We start from the raw sequence: 21,212 nt of genomic DNA on the forward strand, positions 1-21,212 counted from the left end.
TGCTGAGGCTGGCTTTGAACTTGAGATCCTCCTGCCTCAGCCTCCTGAGCTGCTGGGATTACAGGCATGCACCACTGCACCCAGCTTCTCCAGCAGTTTTTAAAAAATCCTGGAGATGTGCTGCCCAGGACCTTTGGGCTCTAAGGAGCACAGATGAGCTCACACACTCCATTTATTGGTGCCTTTGGCAAATGCTTCAACTTTCAAGTCTAGGCCACACCTTACCAGAGTAGCCACCAGCTAAGACTGACCCAGAGGAGGATTCCTGTCATTTCCTGTCATTCCTGTACTGAGTGGGTGTCCCCACCAGCAATCTTCACTCAAGACTCCTGTTAGTAAGACTGGCAGATCATCATCATCTCTGAGGCTCTCCCTGCTTAGTACTGCTTCTTCCCCAGTTCATCTCCACATTTTGTCCTAGTTCCCCAATCAACCTTTTACACTCCCATCTCAGCATGTGCTTCCCAGAAGATTCAGCTGCCACAACTTTTCTGTATCCTAGGCTCTTATGAAAATACTAGTCAGTAACACTTAATTTTTATTGACAGGCATATAGGGCACCTATATGGGTAAAGTCCACTACAGAGAAAAACAATCAGGACATCTTCAAATTTGAACTTTAGGTTGTTAGTGTTGTTTGGATTTAGAAGAACACAAAAATATACCCATCACCTTAGAACTTGAATTTGAGAAATTTATCTATAGCTTGAAAATGCTTTTCTTTTTTTTTTTTAAATTAACTTATTTATTGCAGTAATCAATGTAGAAAATCTCATGACATCTTTGGTTTATGATACTAATACTAATGGCTATTATTTATTGAGTATTTACTATATACCAGGAAATGTGCTAAGCATTTTACGTAAATTATCTCATTTAGTTCTAGAGGGTTATGTCTAAACAATATTAATTCATGAATTAGTTAATTGCTGTTAAGAGTTTCACCATGAGCCAGGAAGTGCATTAGCGCTGGATCTGGAAATTGCTATCTTGGCTATATAATAAATGTATTCATTCAAATGTTAATGTATAAAGGTGGATCTTGGGAACAGAAATGGAATAGTGCTTATAAATTTATGTCAGTAAAATATATGCCATAAAATAAATGTGAACTTTCCAACTACACTATATATTTATAAAAACATTCTTTTCTCTATGATAAAACACCTTTTAAAATTGTGGTTTTGATAATTATGATAGTTAATCTATATTCGATTTACATAATTTCCATCCATGTATTGCTTTTAAAATCTGACCCATTACTTCATAAAATGAGATGCAGAAAACATTATTCTTATATCAGGGAGTATCAAGGATGGGAATAGTTGCCATAGAATAGAATCAGTCCTACTTGATTGCCAAGTGGGGACCCCTAGCTATTTTTAATATAATTGGATTTTGTCAAATGCTTTCTCTCTGTCAATTCGTACTATCCTATGATTTTTCCTCTTTAGCCTGTTCACATGGTAGGTTACATTGATATTTTTTGAATGTTAAACCACCAGCTTTGCTTGTATGGAATAAAGCACTCTTGGCTATGAAAGGTACCTATTGTTATATTTGACTCTTTAATATTTTATTAAGGATTTTTACATCTAAATTCATGAGAAATACTGATCTATAATTTTCCTTTCCTTTTTTTTTTTAACTTCCTTTGGTTTTAGAATCAGGATACTGGTAATAATTCTTTAGTGAAACTGGGTCTGAATTTTTGTGAGTGTGTGTTTTCAAGTTACAAATTTAATTTCTTTAATGGTGAAAGGACTATGCACATTGTTTCATTGTGGTTCAGTTTTGGTATTTTGAGATTTTCCTCCTTATTTTTTAAAAGATATTTATTTTTTAGTTGTAGTTGAACACAATATCTTTATTTATTTATTTTTATGTGGTGCTGAGGATCGAACCCAGGGCCTCACAAGAGCTAGGTGAGCACTCTACCACTGAACCACAATCTCAGCCCTTCCTCCTTATTTTTAAGGGAAATAGGAAAACATTTATGAGAGAGGGACACAAAAAACATATGAAGATCTTACTAATAATTTGAGAGAAAATTCATAGAAAGCAGTTTTTATATTTAAGATTTTGACTATTATCTCATTAATCATAAATCTACACCCACAGCATGCAGTGTAGATGGGCTTTTTTTTTTTTTTAACCTGTCACCCTAATTTCAGAGGTTTTTTTTTTTTTTCTCTATATGCTACCTAAATTCCAAGCCCAACAACCAAGTGTTTCACTTGAAATCATACTTGAGTCTAAAAAAATAAAATCTTCCTCTGCTATGAAAATAATGCTTTAGATATGTTTGCCTTGTGTGTGCGCGTGCTGTGGGTAGACCTTGCGCATGCTAAGCATGCACTCTCCACTGAGTTGCCCCCAGCCTGTGCTTGCTATTTTTATGGCAACCTGTTTTACTCAAGGTCCAAGAAGGAAAACGGGTTAAGAATTTCAAGTAGAGGGAAGTTAATACAGGGAATTGATTACACAGATGATAGAAACTGAATAAGCAATAAACGTGATTATGAGATAACTCACAAACTAATAACCTCAGGAAAAAAACTTCTCCAGAAGGAATACATCACACTACAAAAACTGCATACAAGGGGGAGCCATATGGGCCCTGTGCTCAGAGATTTGAAGAGGATGTCATGGATGGAGATTTCTAAACACACTGGATACCTGTTGTTTTCTCCAATGACACAACAGACCTGACTTGGAAAAGACAAATCTAGCAGAGCCACTTCTGAATAGCGTAAACCTAAAATAGTACATTAAATATTTCACAGCAAAGGACATAGACAAATAAGAAATAATTCAGTTGAAAGCTGCAAATTAAAAGTGAGTGCTTATCGTGACTTTTACTCAGCATCAGGAGACTGAGGTTAGCACAGGGCCTACTCAAATTTGTTAATGGATAATTCAGTTTACTTTGGGGGCAATGTGCCAATACAAACAGCAGGATAGTCCTGCCAATAAAGATGAGCATCTAACAAACCACACTGCCCATTTTATAAACTTTATATCCAGGCATGTTCCCTTTGATTTTTTTGGGGGGGTTGTTCAGATTCTAGTGTAGTAGGCACCTCTGCATCGGCAGCAGCAATACCTAGATCGCAATTAATCAAATTCAGTTCACTCAGAATGCTGAGAAAAAGTAATTGAAAAAAGAATATAATCTTATTTCCTTTTGTCAATGCCAAACAGAAATGCAGAGAAGAATCTCCAGTAAATTAACTTTTATTTGAGAATGAAGAGTAGGATTACAGTCCAGTAGACATGCATAGGCTGGAGAGGCCTCTGGTAGATCCAGAGTTAAAAGTAAAAGTTGGGGATTTCCTTAGGACAGAAAAATCCAGTTATGAAGAAAGCACATTGGGACTTTCAGTGCTTGGCTGATCTGGTGAGCTCTGATTGGGGGACAGTAGCATTTACCATGTAAATTTAGTCTTAAGTTCATAGGTGGAAGTTCTGTGGACAGTTGCTAAGAAAAAACATATAGAGTCTTAAAGATAAGGCAGGCTGTTTTTCTGGATGATCCTGGCAGAGCAGTTCCTGAAATAATCTTCTGTGACCTGAGCACTTTTGTCCCCCCATGGCATTCTCAGCACTATTTTAAGATGGGTATGACAAGAATGTTTTTACTTGTGTGCTCAATTGCCACACCCTTACAGTAAATAAAATTTTAGATTGGGTTTAATATGATACAGTCATGCATGGCTTAACAATGGAAATGATTCTAAGAAATGAGTCTAGGTGATTTTATCAGATTGACTAAGATAACTACAGTGTCTCCAGGTTATATCATCTTTTGGGGCTACATTGACTGGAACATTGTTATTTGCACACGACTTCTTTAGAGAAAAAGGTCCAATGTTTACACTGAAAAGGAATAAAAGCTGTTTTTTACCTTGATTTAAAGGTACTTGATCAAGCACCACTAGGTGCCCCCTTCAAAGACAGAGAAGCTCCCATTTGGATGTTTTCCGTTATCACTTAAGAATCTTCTCTGGAAGCTCCGAGTGTCCTTGTCATAGCTTTCACACACAGCACCATCCTGACTTTCTGAATTGAAATCAAATGTTGGTCATTTGCTGACATAGTGCTAATCCAACTTTCTATGGCAAAGATGTAATGGACCCGAACCGATCAGACAATTCCAGTACATCTGCCTTACGTTTGGCCAACACTATTTAAAGCTTACTGTAATGCTCAACAGAGGCCTGTGTGAGTGAAGCACTTGTAATTACAACTAAACCATTCCCATAATAATAAATACTGAATTTACTGTCTTCATTGAGGTTATCATGATTTTCTATTTTAATCTGAAGCATGATAAGTTATACAATTTTTAGATACTGAAACATCCTTGCATCCCTGGGAAGTACCTGCCTTGTTGCATGACACATTATTTCTTATAGACTATTACACTCAATGCACCAACATTTTATCAGCAATTTTTCCATATATGTTCATAAATGAGATTGGTCTATAAATTAATTTTTCATACTGTCCTTGTTCCATTTTAGATTTATGGCTAATTTTAGGAAATGGGTTAGGTGGCTTCCTCGCCTTTCTATTCCCTAAGAACTTCTACATGACAGAAATTATCTGTTCACTGATATTTTTCCAGAATTCGCCCTTTAAAACTTCTTTTGATGAGGTGGAATTGCAATTACTAATTCCATTTTCTTACTGGCTTTTGATTGTTTTAGACTGCCAAGATCTTAGCTGAACTTTGGTAACACTAGTTTTTCTAGAAATGGATCCATTTCTTTTTCTTATACTTCCAAAAACTTTGTTATCAAGTTTATAGTATTCTCACAATTATTTAAAATCTGTATTTATAATTGTGTCTCTTTAAAAAAAATCTAAATACTGTTCACTTGGGTCTTTTTCTTTCCTTGTTAGGACTTTGTATGAAATATCCTTCTGATGCAGCTCATAAAGCTCAAGGGGCATCACCAGCTCCTTGCTGCCTCAGCTGTGGCTTCTCCTGGCCTGTCATGGGGACTGTTTGCTTACTCATTTATTTGTACTTTAAAATATACCTACAGCTTTAGCAGTGCTATTTTGCTACACCTCCAAGTTCTCTTTAGTCTGTATTTTATCCTTTTACTACATTTCCTTATGTTGGTTATTATCCATGCTGATTCACTTTTGCTTAAAATATCATTTTGAGAATGGACACAATGTTAAATTATCATTATGCATTTGCCAGATTTACAACTATAAGTGCCTACTGTACAGTGGGCATTAGACATACAGACAGTAAAAAGATAAAAAGAAATGATTCATATTAAATCAGATGTTTTCATACTGTAAATATAAAAATGATTATTCTCCTCTCCTACTGTATTTCACAATTACAGACGAACCATAGAGTATGATTACAGAAGAATCATTTTTGAAGTAAAGTTTTGGACACATAATTTCATACAAATATTTTCATACAGTACTGTAATTGGTCACTTTTTTTTTTTTTTTTTTGCACCGGAATTGAACCCAGCTGCACTCAACCACTGAGCCATATCCCCATCCTTTTTTTTTTTTTGTATTTTTTATTTAGAGACAGAGTCTCACTGAGTTGTTTAGGGCCTCCCTAAGTTGCTGAGGCTGGCTTTGAGCTTACAATCCTCCCGCCTCAGCCTCCCAAGCCACTGGGATTACAGGCATGCATCACCACTCCTGGCTTGGTAATTGGATTTTTAGACAGTACTGTAATGGCAATCCCATGATGAGAAATCTAAGTACAAGAGACCTGAGTTAAACTCTACAAATGTCCTGGACTCATAAGCTGTTTCCTAAAAGGACTTTTCAGTAGTTTTAATTGATTGTAATTAGCAACATTTCCATCACAACTACAAAATTTCTGACAATATTCTCTGTGACAACTACAGGCAGTGTGCTTCTGGACTCTCAGAAAATAATTCCTGAAGGAAGACAACTCTCACATGGGAATTTACCTTACTGGAGCAAAACCAGTATATTTTTGCTCAAGAATGTTTGACTTAAAAAAGTAAAAACTAGCCGTTGCTATTCCCTAACAGCCTTTTCAAGTTAACAAAAAGGGTAAAGTTTTGCATCCAAAACTGACAATTTTGCCTTCTGGTCTTAAAAACCTATAGTTAATAACTGCTGAAGAAATGTGAAGATTCTAGAAGAAAGTAGGTAGTATATTTAATTCTTCTTTTCAAACATGTAAATTGGATAAATGGCACAATAGTTTCAGAATGCCAGAACTAGGGCAGGGATGTAGCTCAGTGTAGAGTGCTTTGCATAGCATGCATAAGGCCTGGGGTTCTATCTTAAGCACCAGGAAAAAAATAAAAAGGAATGCCAGAACTAAGCAAACTAGTGGTGTGTTCCTACATGCAAAAAAAATCCTTCACATGTCATTAATCATATTATTTTTCAAGTGTATGGGATCTGACTGTAAGAAAATTAATTCCTGAAGCCTGAAGTTAATCATACACGATGAAAAGTTCCTCCAGCAAAAGCAGTGCTTGCCAACCACTTAACTCAACCCTGATTATCCATCTTTTGAAGCTTCACATTATGTACAATTAAAGGTATAAACTGAAATTGGTTGACTGACTTGGTTTCCTCTGATTAGCCATTCACAAAACCACAGTGAGACCATAAAACTAACTGTTTCCCCTCTGGAGTTCCATTATGGAACTTACTGGTTTCAACATTGAAGAGAATTTGTGGTTCCTATATTCTATCAATGAAGAATAGGATGTGTCTTTGACTAGGAAGTTTAGTTCTGATATTCAACTCGTATAAGTACAAGGTAGTGCTGGTTAAATTAAGACCTTTCCTATAATTACTTACACTGTGAAAGTTATTCAAATTTCAAATTTATTTGTAGCTTTCAAAATCACACAACAGATCTCCATTTAAGCAATAAGTCAGTCACCTGTGGTAAGTTTGGATAATGAAAAATCTAAAAAAACTCAAACCAGACACACTTCTCTTACTTTCTCCATGACAATATACACATTGGAAATCTAAATTCCAATAGTTCTCCTATTGAAAATAGTGAGATTTAGTACAAGCCACTTCACTATGATTTTTTTAAATGTTTACAGAATATTGAGCCTCCATGGAAGAGAACCCTATTTAAAAGACATGATTATATTTTTAAAAATCTAAATTAACTCAGTTTATTTCCAAAATAAGAGTTGATCCATGTTTTCAGTTTATCACCACACAGAAAACATTGTGTAAAATAATATGGTAGACTTTCACTTAAATATTTTTATGTAAAAACCTCACAGTGCAGGAAGAGATCACTATTAGGTATGAAGACATCAAAAGCCTGCCAGGATATTAAGTAGAGGGCAGAATAGTTTTGTTACCTCATCCTAAAAACTGTTGGCACATTCATTAACTGCCCAGGTTATAAAAATTACTTTGTATCTACTTCCTGACCTTCAATATATTTTTATATCCACGCTGCATAACATTAATGCTGGTAGACAAAATAGCTCATTTTAAGAATCTAAAAACCTTTCAGGTAGCTCAATGATTTAAAACCAACTAGGAAAAAACTCTCCCAAAATATTTTTTGTATGCCATTTTCTGTCTATTACCACAATAACAGTAAAAAAGCTGTGTACCTTTAAAAGAAGCAAAAGGAAAGTAACTTCACTTTCCTTTGAAAACACAATTTCTTAGCTCTTAAATAGAGAAAAACTAATTTTTGTGGGGAAGGGAAAAATAGTTCCGAAGTAAAAACATCAAGTTTATGTTAGTTGTACAAATGTCTCATTTAGGAAAGAAAGTGAATATTTTAATTCAAAGGATTCTAAAATATTCATTACAAGAAAAAATTAATTTAAAGCTAAAAAACTGTAATACGTTGAATTAACACAAGTCATGCATTAACACATCCTATTGCTTCTTATAAAACCCTTGATTAAGGAACAGTAGATTAGGTAAGGTATCTATTTTTCCAATATTTGGTCAGATTAGCTAAATCCTGCCAAAGACAAGTCCTCTGGGTCTCAGGACCCTCATCTCTTAAATGAGGGCACTGGACTAACTGCCCTTTAACACCCCTCCCAATCCACAAATTTATGTAATTAGTTTCTGACAGGTTCAAGAAAGTCTATTTTGTGCTGTGTGACTTGGCTTTTTAAAAAACATCATTCATATTTATAGGACATAATGTGATAATTTGACACATGTATAAGACATGTAGAATTGTCAATCTCACATAATCCTTTTAAGAATGAGGTGTTTCAACTCAATATACTCTGCAGATAATAAACATTCTCCATTTAAGTAATGAAGCTATGCTTAAATATTTAAATTTTTACTTCAAAATTTATGTTCAATGTATTTGCTTGTTCCCTTAAAAGAAGGTGAGATACAAACTTCAAAGACTCCTGGACCCGCCAATGGGGCGATCCATGGGGACAACTTGGGCTCTGGTTCTAATTCTGTGTGATTCTGAGTCATTGTGAGTGAAAACCAGGATGATAACACCTGCACTACAGCTCTTCGTTTTAAAGACCAATAAAGTTATAATGAAGCATTTGTAAATTACAAATTACCACACAAATGCAATGGATTGCTGTATTTTTTTTGTTTTAAAAGAAGCCCAAACTATTTTCCTCAAAATCTGGATTTTAGAAAATATACATATTTTTTGTAATCACTTAAACAAACTAAAAACAAGGTAACCCACTGGTTACCTGACTATTCTCCTACAGTCCTTCTCTTCTGTGTCTCATCATACTCCTAACTACACCAGACCTGAGATTCAATCTCTCTCCTAAAGTCTAGAAATCTGACCTTCAAATAAGTGGAAACCCAAATCTAAAGATCTGTTACTTTAGCAAATCTAGCATCACCACTACTCACCCTGAAAGAGTGGTTCTAAACAGGCCAGGCATCAGACTCATCTGGAAGTGTGTGATCTCTGGGCTCCAGCCCTAGAGGTTCTGATTCATTATGTGTGGAGTAGGACCCAGAAAAACTCTACTGTTTTCAAAAAGCTCCCCCAGGTAATCTCAACAACTAATTAGTTAAGTTTTGGGGACTCACTGCTTTACTCTCAATTTATTTTCTATAATTTTAGTACCTGCTAGTTTTGTTTTTAATATAAAAATTTTCCTTACATTAATCCTAAGCATACTCAGGACATACTACCCCTGATCTTGGCTTAGATTCACAGGGAACCAGTCATTATAATCCATTATAATAAAACAATCAATTAACTTCCGAGCTAAGACAATGGATGCAGATGCTATGGTGGCTGTGACTACATTGACAACTATGTTCTGCTTTACCTATAGTTGGGCACTGAAAAACTTGAAGACCATCTTATTGTGACTACTCAATAAAGAATGGCAGAACTCCTCCAAATAACAGAAAGATGACTAACCAGCTAATGAATATTATTCAAAAAATGTTTCTAGTAGACATAAATGTAAAGTATTTCTTTAAAAAACTACACAGCTTCCTGTGAGAAATCAAGACTTCCACACTTATGAAGTCCACAATAAGAAGAAAGTTGACCATAACTACAGCTGTTTAAAAATACGTTCAGTTAACTGTGAAAATATATGTGTAAAATAGGTATAATTTTATCCTTAGGAGATTTAATAGGCACAAATGGAATTCAGTTTCCATTTATTCTACCCAATGAGTTAATTGTGAAAATGACACATGAAGTATTTGGTATAATGTAGTTGTGAACACCATCCCTTCCGAATGTAACACAAAAACTACACTGGACTTTCCCAGCGTCTCAAGCGCCCTTAGGCACTGCGGAACGTGGTCATGTCCTTTGGCTCTCTGCTGGGCACACACCAGTCATCAGCTTCATGGTTGGTGTTGTAATGCTTCCAGGCAGCTTTGTTATACACGGGGAGTCTCTCAATCGATTCTGTTGACAAAGCCTGAAAAAAAAAGCAGAAACTCTAAGTCTGGCATTTTTGAGAACTCATTAGTTGAGAAAACATAGAACAGCAAAAAACTTACTACAAATTCAATAGAACTCAACTGTTAATCATAATACCACCACATATTTTGCTTTATGTATGTATACATTTTAAAGTGTACATATTGGAAACAGGTTGTTTACTAAAAAAGTGGCACCAATCAATGTGCATATTGATTGAGACTGTTGTTTCCCAGGTCGCCTGGAAGCTGCTGGATTCAAATTTTACACAAGTAGATGCTTCTTACAAAACACAAGCCAGACCAGAAGTTGGCTACTTGAAAAAGTCAGTTAACTGCAAAACCAAAAAAAAACTTGATACACATACCTTAATATGCACTTTAATATATGTACATAGATTTAATGAGATCTATTTTAGTTAATACTGAAGAAATATTTTTTCAGTACAGTCACTGTACAATAAAAAATTTATCATAACATTATCAATAAATATAAAATTATGTCTAAGGCATTTTGGCTTCTGCATGAACAATTCTTCGTCCTGGGTTTGGTCTTGTGTTTTCTTCTGCCATTAAAGCCACCAATTTCAATCACACCACATGTGATTTCTGCATCATGCTTAATTTAAAGTTTCGCTATATCATTACCATCAATTCACTGTTCTACTTCAGCTTCCTGTAAACCACTGGAACCTGAGATAAATGGCATTCTTTCTATTTTCTTCAAGTTAGGATTTTTTTTTAAATTTCAAATTCAGGGTGCCAGCATCCCTTAAGATGTAGAAAATAATGAACTAGAAATTTCACCCTGAGAGTGCAAACTAAGGTTTTTGATATTGATGATTTTAATGATTTAGTAAGATTTACTATCTTCTATTTTTTTCCCCAAAATGGAACTAAAAACCTTTTACCTATGTTTATTTTTCTCACATAACTTCTTCTGCATTTCCTATAAAATAGGTGCCATCTAGTGGCCATAAAAGCAACTAGAAACACCAAATAATTAGGCACCAACAGCCTGCCACTTAACCAGTGCTTTTTTTTGTTTTGTACTGGGGATTGAACCCAGGAGCACTTTACTACTAAGCTTTATTTCCAGTTATTTTTATTTTTATTTTGAGACAAGGTCTAAATTGCTTAGGGCCTCACTAAATTGCTGAGGCTGGTCTTGAATTTACAATCCTCTTGCCTCCCACTTCCCAAGATACTGGGATTATAGGCATGAGCCACCATGTTCAGTGCTATTTAACTAGTGATGCGTCTCTGTGCTTCTGCATACCAGTAAAATCTACTGAAACTTCTATAAGCACATCTAACACCCAAGGCCAGTAAGCCAAGCACTACTGTTCTGCCAGATAAGCAATATATGCTCAACCAAGAGTCGCCAATGCTTATTCCAAATCTGTTTATGCAATTACATCTGTCATTGTAAAATTTAATCAAATATTACATTAACAACATGCAAAAAACAGGGGAGGATGTCTTTAAAAACTAAGATACAAGCTTTGGAAAGATTTGCGAAGGAAAGGCACATAAAAATTTTGCTCAACTTGGAGTCAGATGCTATCTTTAAAGGACTGCATAGAAATCCAAAAAGATTATGCCATTGGTTGTTTCTTTGTTTAAAGAAACCAAAACGATGAACTGAAAGTATAGCCTGTTCAAGAAAGACAATGTGACACTCCAATCTGCAGACTCTGTGCAAAGAAAAGGCCCTGGAAGTGTGTCAAAAGATGGGTGGATCAATATGTTGAATCAGTGCTGTGTGATATATAACTTCAGTTTTCCTTCCTTTAACCCAGTTTTTTCCTGTTAACAAGCACAGTCCTGATCGTGACAAATAAGAATGCTTGTGTCCCCAGAGACCAGGGGATCAACTGTCAAATGGATGACATCCCATGTAAATGTTTTTTTGTACTTTAACAGCATGAGGTAAAATAAAATTTCATTACATTTAAATGTTGGCACCTTTTTTAAACTCCAAAGAAAGATTAAATCAAGAAGATTATAGTTATTACCTTAATGTAAATAACTGCATCTGTCCCATATCCCTCTAAGGAATACAGCTTTAAGTCTCCTTGAAAGTACTGTGCATAAAGACGTGATATGGGCAATCCATAACCAAAACCAGCCTGTTTGATGAGAAAAACAAAATTCTATTCAGAAAGCCACATACTGAAATACTTTTCTAATTAAGATAAACACCATTGAGTACCCCAGGGCTAGCAGAACGTGTACCTGACAGATTGGTTAGTATGTAGGTATTAATTAATTGATTAAGCTGAAGCTTAGCTGAGTACTATATTAGCTGATCCCATCTGGTTATTTAAAACTTGTTGTTCTTTTTATAAAATGACTTATGGAGGTCTGGAAAATCATATTTGCTTTTCTTTGCTAGGCTCCTCTAGGGTACTCAAAAACTGCTTTTGGCAAGACTACGTAAAACTCATTATCTTTTGAAAAGCAGAAGAAAAGCCTTACTAGACATATCTCATGATTCCACACCATGAATTTCCAGCCTGTGTTCTAAACCTGGAGATCACCTGTAATAGGTCTACTTTCTTAAATCTCACTGACAGGTCACTTCCTTACTTAAAAACTTCACCCCCACTCCTACCATCCCCACTCACTGCCTTAGAGATAAAAAGGCAAAACAAGGGCTTTCAAGGCCCTTAAGGAGATGCGCTTCCCACTTTCCCATCCAGCAGAACCAATCTCCTTATGTTACTTCAATGTTTACTTCTGTGTCTGTTCATCCTATTCCCAGTATCTGTACTGGCCTCCAATAAATCCTACTAATAACTCTTGTCATATAACATAAAATCCTTGGATGTAGGTAAAACAGTTTTTGTTACTCAATATCATGTTCAGTGACATTCCATAGGGTGTGTTAATTAAAAGTTTATGTGAACTCAGGAATCAGACTGCTGTTAACAAATTCAGGCTCTGGCTTCTACATTCTAGCAACTATTAGTTGACTTTTCTAACCAGAACTGTTAGAAATTTGCACACTTATCTCTGCTCTGGGAGGCTGACCTAAAGAGATTATGTTAATGGAGGCCTGTGCCCTTTGCTTCCAGAGAGTCCTGTCACTGGGAAACCCAGCAGGGGGGTCTGAGGGAGAAAAGGAAGGGTATTCCTTTCCCTGGTTCCTTCCCTGTGAGGGGCCTTGGGTAGGATGCTTCTCCTCCAGAGTCAAGAGAGGCTCTGCAACTCTCCCCACTTCTGGGTTCTGCTAACTGCATTCTTTCAGTTCTTTTGATCCACAGTGGTGACAGTTTTATAATAAAGAAGGCCTATTTACAAAGAGACTAATCATATAAGCATGAGTTAGGACGTATAGGAACCCGTTTCCTTGTAAATAATCCTTCTGTGAATTATCATGAGTGAGCTACATGTCTCTGCTATTGGGATCCTGGCTGATATGATAATTGGTTCCAGAAGTGGCCCCAAGAAAACACACCAGAAGGTAGCTTAGGCTCCTAGGGTACCTGACCCACTTTATCACTGCTTCTCCATTGATTACACCTGAGGATTCTTGGGGTGTCTCTCATGAACAGTTAAGAGAAGAAAACCAGCATGGGCCTAGCCCTGATGGATCTAAGCAGTATGCTTGTACTAGTCCATAGTGGGCTGCCCTGCACTGTAACCCTTGTGGAAGCAAGAGAGGGCCTGAAAGACAGAAATCGCAACAGCATGGACAGGGGCAAAAAGGCTGGCTGGCTGGCTTGTCATGGACTCAGAAAGAACAAAATTCTTAACTGATAAGCTGGCCTGGCAGACAGATCTGTGGATACAGTTCTCTGAATGGGCTTATGGTATGAAGTTGTTCTGTCCATGCAAATGCCCACTAGCAGGCATTCCTGTGGAGGTAGCTCTCCATAATCAGGTGAACAAGAACGTTACCCATGTTTATACGACAACCTTTCTCCAGCTAGCACCCCCCACCCCTACCCCATGCCTTTCTCCAGCTAGCACCCCCCACCCCTACCCCATGCTTGCTGATTGGGTCCATGACAAAGTATGAAGGCAGCAGGAAGGAGGCTCCATAAGAGTCTAATAAACAGTCTTGCCCCGTCCAAGGCTGCAGAGACACAGAGGGACGCCTGCCCTTTGTCAAGCCTCCCATTTCCCAAAAAATCCACATAAATCATGAACCAATACTTGCATGTTATTTATTATGTGCCAGGCACTATAGAAAGCATTTTTTACATATATTAATTCACTTAATCCTCACAATTAACTCCATTTTCAAGCTGGGAAAACTGGGCATTATAAGTTGAATAAATGGTTCCCAAAAGGTCACACTTCTGGGCTGTGGTTAGGATGTACCGGAACCCAGTTTCCTTGTAAATAATCCTTCTGTGAATTATCAAAATGAGTGAGCTACATGTCTCTGCTGTTGGGATCCTGGCTGATACGATAATTGGTTCCAGAAGTGGCCCCAAGAAGTCAGGAACCAGAGTCTGGACCTATTCACTATGCCACGTTCCACAGAAATTCTACAATATCTGCCTACTTCCTTCTTCAAGTTAGAATTCTAGGACATCTGTTTATCGTCTACATTTGACACTTGATATATGGGAACAACATCTCAGGTGGAGAAGCACATTCCTTAAGGATCATTTCAATTTGGCAAGATGCAAACTATTTTACTATATAGTCACAGAATATCTGCTGTGTAACAAGTAAAACTATTAGAATTAAGTCCTTCTGGTAATTTCCTAGGAAAGGTCTAAAATAGGTCCTTCTTATACATTACAGCCTGATGCTAATATATATGCCAGAGAAGTGTCAAAGCCTGGGATAAGAGAATTCTTCTAGAATTACAGAATATTTGGCAAAGTGCTGTTTTGGGGGCCTAAGATCAACAAAAACAGCATTAAAATAATTATACTTTAGGCCTATCACACTGGTGATTAAACAGATCAGAATTTCAGTCTTATTTCTAAGTCTAGAATATGAGCTCTTTCTAATTATAGATATTTGAGGAAAAAATATCAACATTACAGATTAAATCTGTGTTGATCAAATACTACTAAAACCAGTAATTTATTTTTCACATTAGAAATAATATATGGTTTATCATATAGAAATCTGCTATTATATTACTATCAAGCCTGGCAACAAGAACTTCAAAATAATAATCTGTCCTTCATCAATTTCAATTTAAAAAAAAATAAATCAGTATTCCAGAAGCCTGTCTGTTCAAATTTAGAGAAAGGTGTTTGTTTTAAGAGCTCCCCTTCTTCCCTGTGGAGCACCCTATACCATTTGTTTAACTGGTTTATCCAGCAGTCAGAGGCTGCCAGAGGCAATTCACAAAACCACATTTCATTCATTTCTGGGTCACATACCAGGGGCGCTGCGCGGGAAGTCTCCACACGAGGCCGGGGTGCAGTTGAATACATGTAGTTGAAGAGTCTGTCAATTTTCCTCAAAGGAACACCACCTCCTCGGTCACTCATCTAAGATAAGAAAGGATCATGCTCTATGACCAAGTCTCATCAACAGCAAAATAACAACACAGACACAGTGTCACAGTTTAACTGCTGGTAGAAGACTACTGCTTTTGAAAATGAATACCACACAGTCCAAGCTGCAAATAGCATTTCCCTCATGGTGAAGCTAACATAACAACTTCTCTACTATGTGAAATTCTAATATATAATTCATCACTGTGGCTGTACATATTTCCTGAAGTCTCACTATCAGAATTGGGCACAAGCTAAACCCATCCTGAATTAACAATCAAGTTGTTATTCCTTTCTGGTAGGCAGTAGAATAACTAGGATCAAATTAGAAATGCAAGTACACTTTAATCCAACAATGACACTTCCAGAAATTCATCCTAAGAAAATAAACAGAAAAGTATGAGAACATCCATCACAGCTTCAAGTAGCTAAGACTGGACAGCAACCTAAATAGAGGATTAGTTAAGTAAAGAACATTCTAAAATAGCCATCTAAATGTTCCATATAACTAGTTGTACTGGCATGAGAGAAGTCTACAGAATATTGTTAGGCAGCAACGAGCAAGATAGGAAATAGTAATAATAAATCTAAATTTTATAAAACTTATTTCATAACAAAGGCCTAAAATGATATATAATCTTTGCTTTGGAGAAGTTGATTTTCTTCTTTTTTGTTTTTAATTCTGAATTTTTTTCATGATTACTTTTATTATATTTTTTTAAAAGTACAATTTTCATTTTATAGGGAAAAAAACAAAAGTACCTCATTGTGGTCACATCTAAAAGCAGTTTTATAAAACAGGACACTGGATAATTTTCTGGTGAGTTGTAAGGTACATAGGTCTTTATATTATTCATATGTCATTTTCAACTCAAACAATCACATCATAGACTGAACTGAGTAAGTTATTTACACATTATTTTTACTGTTTTCCTTTACAGTTAATATGGACTCATTTTCTTAGCTGTAGTACAGATTATATTTTAATCTACTATGGCTACTTTCCTTTGTCACGAAATTAGAATTGATTCTATTACCTACCATGTTAATGTGCAAACAAATAAGCTTTTAACATATGTATACAGTTAATATATTTATAAAGTTTAGCTGACTGAGTTCTAGTTCAGTTTTTAATTATTTAAAATCTTTACAGTATGTGAATACTATTTTAAAATAGAAATTATATAGCTATTTTAATTTAATTTAATTCTATTTTATTTTGTGATGCTAGGAATCAAACCCAGGGCCTTAAACAAGCTAGATAAGCACTTTACCGCTGAGCTGTAGTCCTAGCCCTATTTTAATCTTTAATTAAAATAAAATAAAATCTGATTTGAAATATCATTTGAAGATCTACCTCTAATATATCTAAAACTAATTATAGTATAAAAGTAGATAAAGATTTTATTAAGAACTTGTTTATAGCATTATGCTTGAAATTGTTCTTGGCTATGAATTCAAAGTCTTGTAAAGTGACTTATTTTAGTAAGACGAACAGAGAGCTCTGGGTATTTTCAGAAGTCCATTGATTTGTTTTATTTGTGCTTTAATGCAATGTTCTGCTGCATATTTTCTGGTAACATAAGTAAGGAGTGTTGGTGTTCTGTAAATATTAAGTAAGTAAACAACATATTAGAATACATATTAAGATAAAAAGGTAGACTTGAATAAATATTTCCTGTTTTTCCTTAATTAACCTCTGGTCAGAGAGACTGCAACAATGTGGCAGGTAAAAACAAACTGTCAGCTGCCTGACAGCACCACAGAAGCTGAGCATTAAGGACAGTGGATTGTGACAAGCAGCATTTCCAAGTGGGGAAAGGGGCAAACTAAGCCATAGGAACTTTAAAAGTACACACCTGCAATCCTAGCTACTCACAAGACTAAGGAAAGAGGATTCCGAGTTTGAGGCCAGCCTGGGCAACTTAGTGAGACCCTGTCTCAAAATAAGACTGGAAATGGGCTGGGGATGTAGCTCAGTGGTAGTGTCCCTGGGTTCAATCCCTCATACCACAAAGTAAAATAAAATAATAATAATAATAATAATAATAATAATAATAATAATAATAAATAATTTGGAGAAGAAACATCTAGAATGTAAATATAAGCCTTTGTCAAGGAAGGGACAATGAAAGAGGTAAGTAACCCAATAGGAAGGCTGATGATGAAAAACTTGCCAATTATTTTGGAAGTTTTTCTCTCCAGTGAACAAAAATCACCACTTTTCAATGTAATCTTGCCAAGAGCTGCCATCTCTAACTTCCTGTTCTCCATAACACTGGGCTCCCTGGGCTAATTCATGTGAATTTCAAGCCCAGAGGAAAGGAACCACTACTGACTTGATGACAGCTCTAAGCCAGGGCATTTTCTAGCCCTGTACATGTCAGAACTCCTGCAGTCTCTTAGCCAACAGCCTTTACACTGTCAAGTTTGTAAAATCACCAGCAGTGAATGAATCAAAACATGTACATTTTAATTGAAAAGACATATGGCTTAAAAAAAAAAAAAAGAAGAAGAAATAAGAGAAAAAACATGTGACTAAAACTCATATTATTTAGTATAGACTACACACAAAATCTGAAATAGCTAGGGTTATAAGACAGAAAAAAACAACTTATCCATAAGATTTTTAGCAAGAGGGATAAAAGATGGAAAATGTCAATAATATGAACAAGTTGTTGTTAAAAGAATAGAAAACAAAACAAAACAAAGCCTAGGCCTTAACTTTGAAAATCCAGGGTAAGTAAAGGGGATGAAGCTGTACTGAAGAAAGTTACAGTGATCACTTAACATACAAAGAGAGAGTGTGAGAGGAGATGAACTCATACGACCCTAGATGTGAGGAGGAAGAGCAAAGTATGGAGGCAGAGCCTAATACAGGCAGGTTTCTACAGTGGCTTCCAGAACCATCATTTCAAGACCCTAATAATACTTTCTATTTTATTTTAAAAAGTGTGACTGAGATATAAATTACATATCATGTAATTTACTCTCATTTAAAGAATACATTTCAATGGTTCTTAATATATTCACAGATAAAGTCCAACCCCTACCACAATCAATATTAGGTTATTTTCATCACCTCAGGAAGAAACCCTAGAACCCTTAGCTATCACACCTGTGAGAAATAGAAAGTTCAGTGGTCCATTTTCAGAATACAGTATTTAACCTCAATTGGGAAGTAAGATCCAATTGTAGACATTTTAACTATAGCCCTTCCCTTTGCCCACCCCAATTTTAAAATTGGCTAATGATGTAGATTATAACCCTTAGCTCCTCCATCAGGCAAGGGGGAGTGCTGGATTAGGGATAAAAGCAGGCGCACCACCCATCTAGGGGTGCATGCTAGCCAGGTTCCTTAGTGTGCCTTTCTGGCAGAAGTGAAGTTTGCCTTGTCCACCCACTTTCGAGACGTGTTTGATTTCTTGTAGTACCTCAGTGTTTCTAACACACCCCTGGCCAATCACTAATCTATTTTCTATCCCTATGTATTTGTCTGTTCTGAATATTCCATATAAATGTGGCTCATAATTTGGCCTTTTGCAGCTGGTTTCTTTCACTTAGCATAGTGTTTTTAATGTGGTAACATCTATCTTACAACATATATCAATACTTCATTCCTTTTACTGCCAAATGATAATCTATCACATATAGTTTATATACCACATTCACTTTACCAGTTTTGTGTGTGTGCGTGATACTAAGGATCAAACTTATAGCCTCCTCATGCATGCTAGACAAGTGCTCTAACAATAAGACACATCCCAATCCCTTTTTAAATTTTGAGACAGAGTCTCGCTAAGTTGGCCCAGGCTGGCCTCAAACATGGAATCCTTCTACCTGAGCCTTCCAAGTAATCGGGATTTACAAGCGTGTGCCACTATACCCAGCTTTGTTGAACTATTTGTTCTATTTTTATTTTTATTTATTTATTTATTTATTTTGTATTACTAAAGATCAAACCCAGGACCTTCCACGTGGCTAGAAAGTACTCCCCAATCCTTACCTATTCCTTAGTTGATGAATCTTAGGGTTGTTTTCAGCTTTTGACTATTATAAATAGTGCTATTATGAACATTCATATATAAGTTTTTGCTTAAATACTTGTTTTCAATCCTTTGGGCTTCATATGTAGGAGTGGAATTGCTGGGTGATTACATACATTTCTTCACATTAAATGAACATAGTCCCTAAGCAAAGTCTGTCTACCAGCACAGAAAGAATCTCTGCTGAGTGCCTAAGAACTCAGTGAACCTGTATCCATATAATGATGGAGGACCTCAACCAATGGGAGGCCGCCACAGACCGGCGTGCTAAGGCACAACGAACATAAGCAAGAAAAGGAACAAGAAAGATCATGCCACAGTATAACATAAGCATCAACACAGAAGACAGACGGATTTATTCTGAACCAAATAAACTTCAGTGGGCAAGTAGCTGACACTACAAACAACATCAACAACAAAAGAAACATTATTATCTGGGTTACAAAAAAAGTGACACACATTCATATTATTTTTAGAGCAAAATGATTCACTATGTACTTATTTATTTGTGCTTTGCCTTATTAAAGAACAGCCAAGAGAGATAAATAGATAAAAAGAAAGTCAGAGGAAAGACAAGAGAGCACCGGCAAATCAATTTTTTAAAAAAACTAAAATTTATATCCTCAGAGCAATACAAGAAAACTAAAATATAATACTATGAAAAAGAATAATAAAAATAAGAATTCTTAAATATATATAACAAGATAATAAAAATAAAAATTCAATAGAAGGGCTAGGAATTTAAAGTCATAAAAATCTCATAGAATAAAAGTTAAAAGATTAAAAAACAGGAGGAAAAAAAAGATATGAAAAATCAACGATGACTTCAAGAAGCTCCACATCCTCTGGATATGGCAACCAGAAAGAGAAAAAAGAAACAGTGGGAAGGAAAGCATCAAGGAAATAATGGATAGTCCAGAGTTTAGCCCAAGAGGTAAAGAAAAGTGCACATGGGTCAGATCATGGTACGATTTCAGAACACAATTGAAAACAACTCTTGAGAACATCAGTTAAAACATACAAAACTAAACGGTAAAAAATGGTTACATACAAAAGAAGAGGAATTATAATAAACATGTCTTCTCAAAATAAACAGCCTGATCATCATCAGCAAAAATAACAGGGAATCTGAAAAGAAATAGCCTGAGCATCATCAGCAAAAATAACAGAGAAAGGAATTCCAAAAAGTATCTCCTCCAACAAGATGCCAAGAAAAAGGCAAAAATCATCAGAATCAACTGTCAGAATCCTGGAAATTAGCCAAAGGCTTTCAGCAATCTGAGGGAGCATTTATTCAAGAAAAACAACCAAATCTCTATAAGAACAGTGAGTTTTGAGGTGTTTTAAGGTGTCCTATTCTTATCCTATCCCCCTCCCCCCAAAACATGGCATTAGTGTGAAACCAGCAGCCTGGCAGTCCTAGGAACACTTTATTTGGTCAAACTCTGAGTCCCAGTTGCACACATCTTCATCCCTGAAAACATATGTCAAAAATAATTATAAGCAATAAGATTGATGTTCCTTAGGTAGGGGACAAGCCAGGGACAACAATAAGGCCATCAAAAATGCTTCGTAGTAAAAAAAAAGTCAATGGGAAGGCCATGGGGCTTTAAAAAGCTCAGTGACAGCCTGGGAATACAGCAAGCCACATTCATGCCCAGGGCCATACATAAGCTCAGGAAACACCTTAGAAGGCCCTAAGCTCTTGACCCTAACTGACCTTGAGGCTCAGTGCAAACAGGATCTAAATGTGAAGGCAGAGTTGTCAACTGCCTGGCTA

General features: G+C 36.0%; 1 protein-coding gene across 1 annotated transcript in view; it reads right to left on the reverse strand.

Moving 5' to 3' along the window:
• Nucleotides 1–5,538: 5,538 nt before the first annotated feature.
• The window catches only part of Pdk1 (pyruvate dehydrogenase kinase 1), a 38,777-nt gene continuing 23,103 nt past the window's right edge, over nucleotides 5,539–21,212 (reverse strand). The window contains exons 9-11 of the mRNA XM_027946170.2: nucleotides 15,270–15,380; nucleotides 11,931–12,044; nucleotides 5,539–9,911 (exon numbers count right to left, since the gene is read on the reverse strand). Of these exons, the coding sequence (XP_027801971.1) occupies nucleotides 9,771–9,911; nucleotides 11,931–12,044; nucleotides 15,270–15,380 (366 nt within the window). The 3' untranslated portion in view covers nucleotides 5,539–9,770. The remainder of the gene's footprint in view (nucleotides 9,912–11,930; nucleotides 12,045–15,269; nucleotides 15,381–21,212) is intronic.

Source organism: Marmota flaviventris, chromosome 11 (assembly GCF_047511675.1).
Source record: "Marmota flaviventris isolate mMarFla1 chromosome 11, mMarFla1.hap1, whole genome shotgun sequence".
Taxonomy (NCBI): domain Eukaryota; kingdom Metazoa; phylum Chordata; class Mammalia; order Rodentia; family Sciuridae; genus Marmota; species Marmota flaviventris.